General features: G+C 33.8%; 1 protein-coding gene across 2 annotated transcripts; it reads right to left on the bottom strand.

Annotated features, from left to right (window-relative positions):
• Window positions 1-703: 703 nt before the first annotated feature.
• On the bottom strand, window positions 704-10,944 carry LOC117338006 (anamorsin homolog). 2 transcript variants are annotated; one of them, XM_033899169.1, is made up of 7 exons: window positions 10,798-10,944; window positions 7,687-7,854; window positions 7,336-7,565; window positions 6,445-6,598; window positions 5,067-5,210; window positions 3,234-3,349; window positions 704-1,590 (listed from the first exon to the last, which is right to left on the bottom strand). In XM_033899169.1, exons 2-7 carry the CDS (start codon window positions 7,847-7,849, stop codon window positions 1,477-1,479), a joined length of 921 nt encoding a protein of 306 aa, XP_033755060.1. In that variant the 5' UTR covers window positions 7,850-7,854; window positions 10,798-10,944; the 3' UTR covers window positions 704-1,476. The 2 variants fall into 2 exon arrangements, with proteins under 2 accessions (XP_033755060.1, XP_033755059.1); XM_033899168.1 differs by lacking the exon at window positions 10,798-10,944 and adding an exon at window positions 10,553-10,716.
• Window positions 10,945-11,039: the final 95 nt, after the last annotated feature.

Below are 11,039 nucleotides of genomic sequence, written 5' to 3'. Positions count from 1 at the left end.
TGTGACAAAAGTCCTTCACTGTAATAAAGTCACTCAGTGTGACAAAGTCCCTCTCAGTCACAAATCCCTCACTGTCACAAAGTCATCCACTATAACAATGTTCCTTACTGTCACAAATGTCCCTCACTGACAGAAGAGTCAATCACTGATAAAAACAGTCCCCTTTGTCATAAAGTCCCTCATGGACACAAAATCCCTCACTGTAAGAAAGTGTCTGACAAAAAATCCCTCCCTGTCCGAAAGTCCCTCACTGTAACAATGAAAGTTCCTCTGTCACAAAGTCCCTCTGTCACAAAGCCCCTCATCGCCGCTTACACTATCATTAAGTCCTTTACTGCCACAAAAGTGCCATTCTATCACAATGCTCCTCACCGTCACAAGGTTCATCCAGTCCCAGTTTTTTGGATTACATCATTGTGACTCTTTCGGTCAGATGACCTACAGATGTATGAAACTTGCTACAGAGCCTTTTTAAAGTAGAATGGAGAGATAATGATTTTACATGCTGCCAGGTACCCAGAGTTTCAAATACCATACTGCCCTTAGTTATTTGGGGCTTATATAGATTCTACGTGTGAAAGAAAAATGAAATAATATAAGGTCCTTTCTGGTACAGGTGTAAAGAAATTCTGCATTTGAAATAATAATAAAATTATCATTTAGTCCTTTATCTTTGAAATAAAACAAAAACCAATCACCACAATGACTTTCTCATTCTTTTATTGGCGCTTCTGTGTCCGAAGGGAGACAACTTCCGATTCTCTACAAATCTCCTACAATCTCGTATTCCAGGCAATTTTCTTCTTTTATCATAATTTAAAACCACATGATGTTGGACAACATGTATAGTGAGTTTAATGTTTAGTTCAAATTTTGATACTGTAGTCATACTATACTGCACATGATTATATATGATGGTTACCATTACCAGGGAATTTATATACCATTGACAAAAGACATTAACAGCAACAAGTAGACTACAATAATAAAATATGGGAGAAGTTCACACACATATGACTTGTTACCGAACAGCCATGAATGATATATTAATGACATGTTTTGTATTGTTGGAATCATATAGCATATACTAATATAAACTGCTAATATTTCCCATCTACATGATTCTAATTAGATATTAATCTGAGGTTGTTTTACTCATCTGTCACTTTTTAACTCCCCCCCCCCCCCCCCCCCCCCTTTTATTTTACCCTCCGTTGATTGACCCCTTTTAAAACTTTTTAAACTTTTCAAACTGAGAGCATATTATATCATTATATTACATATGCATATACATGGTACTGTTCCGAAGTTATACAAAACATAAGACTAGCATTCGCTTATGTCATGATTTCTGTTTACACCAGTAGAGAAGGCTTTTAGCCAAAGTACTAACATCTTTACTGACAGTCCAAACAACTTCCTACAATCACAATCATCATCATAGTCCAAGGATTTCATTACAAAATCGGACTAAGATCAGGCATCTGCTTTTAGTTGTCGTTCATTCAGCGTCACCTTCTCTCCTGGCTTGAACGCTGGCATTCCTAGGTATGGACAGCTGGCACAGCGGAAAGCATCTCCAAGGTAACACTGAAAATTGAAAGATACATCATCAGGTCATGTATGTAAAGGATATGAGCTGTCCAAGTGATGTGAAGGTTACTTTGACATGACTGAAATGCATCCCAAACAAAAACAAGAGATCCCAGAGGGATCTTGGCGCCCACCATTGAATGATCTTTATAGGTTCCATGTCAGATTGATCTTTTCTCTACTTTTCCCTTCCTTTAAGTCTTACTAATCTGTGTAAATTCAGAAACAGTCCTCTAGTACTTTTCAAACAAGGGGAACCTATATATAAAATTTAAGATTTAGAGATAATGGCTGTCTGTCAGCCATGTTGTTTTCGGATTGGTTCAAAAATGCAACACCAGGGACCAAGGGGAACCTACATATGAAATTTGGGAAAGATCCCTTCAGTACCTTTCTATAAAATAGCGATAACAAACTTCAATTGTCAAAATACAAGATGGCTGCCTGTCGGCCAGGTTGTTTTCTGACTGGTCTCAAAATCCAATATGCATAACTAGGCACAGAGGGCAACCTACAAATGAAATTTCAGAAAGATCCTTTCAGCAATTTCTGATAAATAGCGATAACAAACTTCAATTGTCAAAATCCAAGATGGCTGCCTGTCGGCCATGTTGTTTTCCTATTGGTCCCAAGATGCAATATGCAGAACTACAGACCAAGGGGAACTTACATCTGATGATGGTGGGCTAAAAATGAATATTTCTGAATCATTAGATAAGATAAAATTTATTTTCTAGGAAACATAATGATAAATCCAAAGCAGAATTTAAAAGATAGCATAATATGAAACCCAACAGAATTCAGGCAACATATATATCTTTGACAGACACAGGGAGAGATGTTATAACAGACACGGGAGAGATGTTATAACAGACACAGGGAGAGATGTTATAACAGACACTGGGAGAGATGTAATAACAGACACAGGGAGAGATGTTATAACAGACACTGAGAGAGAGATGTTATAACTGACACAGGGAGAGATGTTATAACTGACACAGGGAGAGAGATGTTATAACAGACATAGGGAGAAGTGTTATAACAGACACAGGGAGAGAGATGTTATAACACACACAGGGAGAGATGTTATAACAGACACAGGGAGAGATATGTTATAACACACACAGGGAGAGATGTTATAACAGACACAGGGAGTGAGATGTTATAACAGACACAGGGAGAGATATGTTATAACAGACACAGGGAGAGAGATGTTATAACAGACACAGGGAGAGATGTTATAACAGACACAGGGAGAGATATCATAACAGACACAGGGAGAGATATGTTATAACAGACACAGGGAGAGAGATGTTATAACAGACACAGGGAGAGAGATGTTATAACAGACACTGGGAGAGATATGTTATAACAGACACAGGGAGAGAGATGTTATAACAGACACAGGGAGATATGTTATAACAGACACAGGGAGAGATGTCATAACAGACACAGGGAGAGATGTCATAACAGACACAGGGAGAGATGTCATAACAGACACAGGGAGAGATGTTATAACAGACACAGGGAGAGATGTTATAACAGACACTGGGAGATATGTTATAACAGACACAGGTAGAGATGTTATAACAGACACAGGAGGGAGAGATCTTATAACAGCTACAACACTAATGACTTACACTTCCACAGGCAGAAGTGGCTGTTTTAGGTTTTGGTGCCAGACCTTCCAATTCCTCTGCTAGACCACACGAGCAATTCTTACAAGCCTTCTTTTTTGCTCTGCCCCCACAATCAGCTGGTAAAATGATAATCATTCAAAATATACATGGTATTCTAATATCTTTTTCAATGAAAAATCTACAATTTTCTACTATGTTTATAAATGAAAAAATAAAGTTTTCTACAATGTTTATTGAAAAACCTCCAACTTTCTACTATGTTTATCAATGAATAATATTTAGTAAGTGTACATATTTTGGTGATAATCTTAGTTTAATGTTTTTCGCCCTTGAAACATTCCGCTTAATTATGAGTATGAATATTGTAGTTTATCTACATTGGTTTAATGTTAATCATTGTTGACGTGCTAATTATCATTTAACTAATCAGTTTTAATTTGGTTTTGCTCTAAAGTTTGAGTGTGTCATATTAAGTACGCTTACGGTATTCTAATATGTTTATCTATTTATCGATGAATAACCTACAGTATCCAATCTAATTAAAATTAAGTTTGTAATTTCCTTTCCTCTATGAAACAATGCAGTACACTATTGTATTGAAGTGTATCGTAGAAGAGTGGAAATTATAGTCTAATTTTAATTATAGTTCTCCATTATTCGTATGTCTTTATCAATTAATTACCTAGAGTATTTCAATTTTATCAATGAGCTACCTACAGTATTCTAATATATTTATCAATGAATTACCCACAGTAATCTAATATCTTTATCACTGAATTACCTACAGTATTCTAATATCTTTATCAATGAATTACCTACAGTATTCTAATATATTTATCGATGAATTACCTACAGTATTCTAACTCTTTATCAATGAATTACCCACAGTATTCTAACTCTTTATCAATGAATTACCCACAGTATTCTAATATTTTTATCACTGAATTACCTACAGTATTCTAATATATTTATCGATGAATTACCTACAGTATTCTAACTCTTTATCAATGAATTATCTAGAGTATTCTAATATCTTTATCAATGAAATATCTCCAGTATTCTAACTCTTTATCAATGAATTACCTACAGTATCTAATATCTTTATCAATGAAATACCTACAGTATCTAATATCTTTATCAATGAATTAGCTACAGTAATCTAATATCTTTATCAATGAAATATCTCCAGTATTCTAATATTTTTATCACTGAATTACCTACAGTATTCTAATATTTTTATCACTGAATTACCTACAGTATTCTAATATATTTATCGATGAATTACCTACAGTATTCTAACTCTTTATCAATGAATTATCTAGAGTATTCTAATATCTTTATCAATGAAATATCTCCAGTATTCTAACTCTTTATCAATGAATTACCTACAGTATCTAATATCTTTATCAATGAATTAGCTACAGTAATCTAATATCTTTATCAATGAAATATCTCCAGTATTCTAATATTTTTATCAATGAAATATCTCCAGTATTCTAACTCTTTATCAATGAAATACCTACAGTATTCTAACTCTTTATCAATGAAATACCTACAGTAATCTAATATCTTTATCCATGAAATACCTACAGTAATCTAATATTTTTATCACTGAATTACCTACAGTATTCTAATATCTTTATCAATGAAATACCTAGTGTAACAGTATTCTAACAAATTAACAGAAAGACATTACTGGCCTGGGACTACACTTAGGATAAGGAATGTCCTTCCTCTTTTTAGTTTTAACAGAAGTGTCGTGTGTGACATAAGAACAAGACCAACTAAAATCTTTTCAGAGACGGGAGAGAAAAATGAAGGTGCCATCTTTACCCTTTAGAGAGGCTGGATCTGGCTTCTTTAAATCATCCTCGTCCAACAGTTCATCATCATCTACCATCTCTACTTCCTCATCCATAATATCCATACTTGACAATTTCCACACTTGTGCAACATTTTCATCCACTTTACGTTCAACTGTAGATATGAATCAGTTTATCAAAAAGGGATTGAAATTAATGTGAGAACAACTTAAAATTCATAAAGATCACAAAAGTGTAACCTTTTCTTTTTGTTGATCTCAAACATAACTTTTGATGGATCTCAAACATTACTTTTTATTTACGTATTATTCTTTTTATTCCTCCCAAACATTACTTTTTATTCCTCCCAAACATTACTTTTTATTCCTCCCAAACATTACTTTTTATTCCTCCCAAACATTACTTTTTATTCCTCCCAAACATTACTTTTTATTTATCCCAAACATTATGTTTTATTTATCACAAACATTACCTTTTGAAATATTGATATCTACTATGCTATACTTGGGGCCACAATAGCTCAGTCGGTTAGAGCACTGGCCTCATCACCTCAGGTGATGATCCAATGTTCAACACTCCGTGTCAGGTTTGTGTTTCTTGGGAAGCTGAAAAACAAGCCAGTTTGTGCTGTAATGGTTATGTCCTAGGGCAAGACATTTAACCTTAATTGCTCTGGATGGCACGCGACAGTCCTCCTTCTTTTACAGTTATTCAGCGAGGTAGTCACCAACTACTACAAGGAGACCCTGCCTAAAAATGACCTGGCTGTTCTTGGGGCGATTAACCCAGCAAACAAACTAACTATTAGATACTCATCAAATTCTACTCCTGTGCTTATTTCCTCACCTTACATGTAACCTTTATAATATATAACAAAGTATCTGTCACATTTTAATGAAAAACCTCTTGTCATATTTGTAACTGAACCATAGCAGAGCATAGAAAATACTATTTTCTCTCAATTAAATAATTATTTCATCTTGTAATGGATATAACACAATTTTGAAAGAACACAAGTGTTCATATACTGCCAATCTTCCTTGTAAACATTCCTTTGTCTAAGTTTGTTTGCTATGTTTTTCACCCCATGACCAGCCAGGGTCTTTTTGATGTGGATTTTCCTTAAAGTAGTTGGTGACTACCACATTGATCAATATTTGGGAGGTCGTTGCATGCTATCCAGCTAAATTAGGGTAAAGTGTCTTGCCCAAGGACACAACCACGACAGCACTGACTGTCCTGTTTCCCAAGAAACACAAACCGGTATGGGTAGTGAATGTCAAGTCAAAGCACCTCAGATCTTTACCCGAGATCAAAGCTCCCCTTGTTGTTTGTCTAAATATTTGGTTTAAATGAATTGAAACACATTTCGTTGTGCAATGTATTACCTTTCTTTTTTCCAAAAGAAATTTTAAGCTGAGAGGAGGAACCAACTTCATATCCAGGCTTGAAACACACACAGTGTGAGATGGCAACATCTGATAACTGTAAGCTTGACTGCAACCCCTGTTTGTCTTCATTTGTCAAATCTGAAGTAACAGGCTGGAAAAGACAACACATTCAGAATTATAAAGTTTGGGTTAGTTGTAATAATATATTGAAACACAAGCATCAATTCAATTTGACGTTTTAACAATATTTGAATTGGGATCTAGAAGGTAAAACAATATTGGTTCCTAAGCTGTTTTAAACATGCTCATCAGTACCAATTACTGTAATTGAAAGAAAATATTTTTACTCTTGCAGTCAATGTCTAGATATTTTTACACTTGCAGACAATGTCTACTGAACACATATACTGCATTTGCCATATTATGTATAGCATTTTTTAAAAGATGTGTCAAACTCATTTTGCCAAACTCCAAATTCTTATCTGTACACATTTATAGTTTAATAACATGAAATACCAGATTGGCCTACATTGTACAGACAGGGCATCCAGTAAACCCTTGGGAGTATGTATTTTACTCCCCAAAATAGACTGACTCTTGGTATTAATTCAGTGTATGTTATGATCCTTCAGATCTCTGAGAAATAGTGATTTGATTTCTGAAATTGCTAAAAGCCAATGACACACTGAAAGCCCTGTGTAAATGCTATTTTCAAATTAGATTTATTATCACAGTCCTACTGGTGAAGTAAATCTGCAAATTCAATATGGCAGTGACCACTGCTTATCAAATACCCTTTTCACATATAACTGCTACACCTTACGTATTTGGTCAACAATAAATATGAAATGACACTAGATGGAACAAGAACATTGTTTAAGTTGTTACCTCAGATATATTAACAAATCCGGACAGTTTTAAGGCAGATGATAGTTTTTCTGTTGTTCTAACTTTAGAATCTGTTATTTCTGATGATACAGTCGGTTCAAAAATAAAGAATGTCCCTTTTGGTTTAAGGATGCGACAGATCTCTCCAAGACAGTCAGTGTTATGCAGAGCACTAGATGGCTGTAGTAATCCTGACACCACAACATCAAATGTGGAGTCGGGATGAGATGCTGAAACAGGATATGAAAAATTTCAGATTACATTTTGTAGTTGTGATGAGAATTGTGAAAGTCAATGAATTTTTTGTGGGAAAGAAAAACAGCATCAAAATGATGCCTTTGATCAACTTACACATTGCCAGTCTTTCAATATGCTCTGGTTGTATTTTGCCAGAATCACCTACAAGTTTGTTAAGCGATTCAATGACATTTTTGAAGCTTTCGGGTGGCTGGCTTCCTGACCATAAAAACAGCACTTTCTGTCCATTTTTCACGTCAATCTTGTCCAATGTCATTTTATCTGAGAAAAAAAAGGAAGAAAGGCAATGCCACTGAAATACAATAAGTACAGGGATACCCAAGGTATGTTAGTGATCAAAAGTCCCAACAGCTCTAGTTACCAAGTAGTCTCAACTTTGCTGCACAACTTTGTATTTCACAATTTGTAGTTCCAGAATGACATGAGTTTGACACACGACACATTGCTCCACATAGGTGAACCCATGCCCAAAGTATCAAGTTCAAGTGAATTAATGATATCACTAAAATGAATTCATGATATCACGAATTCAAATGAATGATATCAATAATTCAAATTAATGATATCACTTATTCAGGGAAATAATGATATCAATATTAATGTCAATAAATTGAATAAGTGATATCACTAATTCAAATTAGTGATATCATTAATTCATTTATAATTAGTGATATCACTATTTCAAATTATTGATATCAATAAATCCATTCATTGATATCATTAAATATATAGAATTATTGATATCATCAATTGGAGATTACTGATACTCAATATCCTTTATTTGGAGCCACAGTAAATAATTATTCTCCCATTTTGTGCAGGATTACACTTAAAACCAAGATGGACGATAGACAGCAATTGCTGCATGATATCAGACAAAAGATTATTCAGGGGCAATGTTGTTTTGACAACGATGCTGTGGACTGTAATCAAATTTCCAAAGTTCTCTCTCAATTGCACCAAGTGCAGTAGAGACCATCGCCTCCATTTCAGCTGGTACAATGCGTATCTTCCTGCCGTTCCGAATGTAGCGCTGCACTTAATATCCATCATTTACCCTCTTTAAGATCAATTATCATTTAACAAGATAAAATAAATAATATTTTTTTTACCTATAAATAATACAATATTTAAAAAAAAAATGCCACATGACATTCCAGAGAACGAGAACCACTATTCTGGACATAGAAGTAGTCATTTTCCCCAAAAAATAATGGGGAATTTAGGATATCATTAATTCAAATTATTGATATCAAATAAATATTTCTATTTATTGATTTCATTTATCATTTTTTCGAATTATTAATATCAATAAATGAATTAATGATATCAAGAAATGAATTAATGATATCAATAAATGAATTACAGTAAACCTCCAATTAGTTCAAACACGCGGACAGTTCGAACACACATTTTTTTCTAGAAAAACAATATTTTTTTAGCTAGTAATAGTTCAAACTCTTGTTGTTTATAAATGACACTATTTCTGATAGTTTGAACTTGTCAAATAAAGAACGTAAAGTAAGATTTTTTTCCGGCAAACTCCATTGAAAGCTCGTGACGACACCGACGACCGGCCCAGAAAAAATGCCAAGACTTAAATTTGACCAGCAAACACGTTCAGGTTATTAGATTGTATGCATGATAATTAGAATGTATTTTCAAATATAACTAGTGTTAACTTAGCATTATGATTACTTAATTGTGACTAGACATCTCTTAAGTATTGCCAATCAAGGTATTACCTGAAAACCTGCAGGCTACGCGAGGTGTCGCTTGCGGTAAAGTTGAAAATATCTAGTCACAACAATCCACAAGTGTCCCAATTAGTGATGGATAATTTTGCTGGTATCAAATATGTTTGGTAGATAATACGACTGGGCATATTTAAAAGCAGACATGTTGATGTATCACCTATTTTTACAGTACTGTAGTGCTTTCGTAAACGTAACAGGTTATGTAGACTGCTTTTGATGTATAAAAGAGACCCTTTATTACAATAATATAGCGATAGTTTCCGATTCAGATAAAAAATATTACCAGGCGAAGATTATACCTTACAAATGTTTAACTTCTGTGTCACAAATGAAACGTGTACTGTACTGTTTTGGGGCCTATAGCTACGCATTGCCCGAGCCCGAACCATCATAATTATCGCGAAATGAAGAACGTTTAACGACCAATTAACATTGAATTAAATAAAATACTATCATTTTACTTACTTATAAATATGCCATTGTTCAGGCCGCTGTTGTTACGTATTTACAATGGATGTGTTTTAGTCTAATGATTTTACTCTGTCAAGATTTCCGTCGATAACGACTTGGATAGTTCGCATTCGTGCTTATTTTCTGAAGCATAATTTCGAATAATTCGAACAGGTTCGTCAATATTTATTTAATTTTGTTCGAACTGACCGGAGGTTTACCGTAATGATATCAATAAATGAATTAATGATATCAATAAATAAGAGGTTTTTAATGGTATCAATAATTCAAATTATAGATATCATCAATTTGAATTATAGATATCATAAAATATTTTTTGATTATGATATCATTAAATATTCATTGATTTCATTAATTCGAATTATGGCTTTCATTAATTCATTTATTGATATCATTTATTTAAATTAATGATATCTCATTTTGTAGATAAATACTAAAATGGTACCCCATAGTACCTAGGTGTAATTATTAAATATAAATGAAGAGAGAAAATTTGTGTACAGACTACAGGTTGCTTTGGGTATGGTTTGAATAGGTACGAGTTAACCGGCAAGTTAACTATTATTTAAAAGTGTAAAATGTTGTTTCCGCTTAAACAGCAGCTGATTCAGATATTGTTCCGGAATATTCTACAACGAGCAGCTGATTAGTCAAAATAAGTGGGGCCCCAAAGGCCGTAATTCCCATACACTTATCAATTACATCTCTACAAACCAGAGTAGTGTAATTACCTTGTAACTCCGTACCGCCTAACATAGTATGGAGATGTAATACACTACATACTGACAAAATCTTTAACACGATGAAGTAGGTATTCTTTGGAAGTTGAAATATTGACAGTACAGTGTATGATGGAAGATATTTCTGATTCTTTCGTGAACATTTTTCGATGTCAGATGGTATGATCTTTTATATCTATAACCATTTGAATGTTGATAGGAAATATGCACTTCTTACGTTAAATATTATTACAAACCGATAAAAAGTGGAATATAGGGAACGACTTTAGACCTCCGACTTCTGCTTGCCCGTTTTGCTTTTTACGTTGGATATACAATGATTCAGTGTCATTTAAATGTTTATTACATTACGTTTGACTGCAAACGTTAACAAGACGTTGATGATAAACCGGAAGTGTTAAAATAAATATTATGCTTATTATTACTCAATTTACAATGAAATAGGTCAATTTTCCAATAGCAAGACTTATTTTCTTAA

Source organism: Pecten maximus, chromosome 11, assembly GCF_902652985.1.
Source record: "Pecten maximus chromosome 11, xPecMax1.1, whole genome shotgun sequence".
Taxonomy (NCBI): Eukaryota; Metazoa; Mollusca; class Bivalvia; order Pectinida; family Pectinidae; genus Pecten; species Pecten maximus.
Note: the sequence above shows the minus strand (reverse complement) of the source record. Positions and strands in the feature narration are given on the sequence as shown.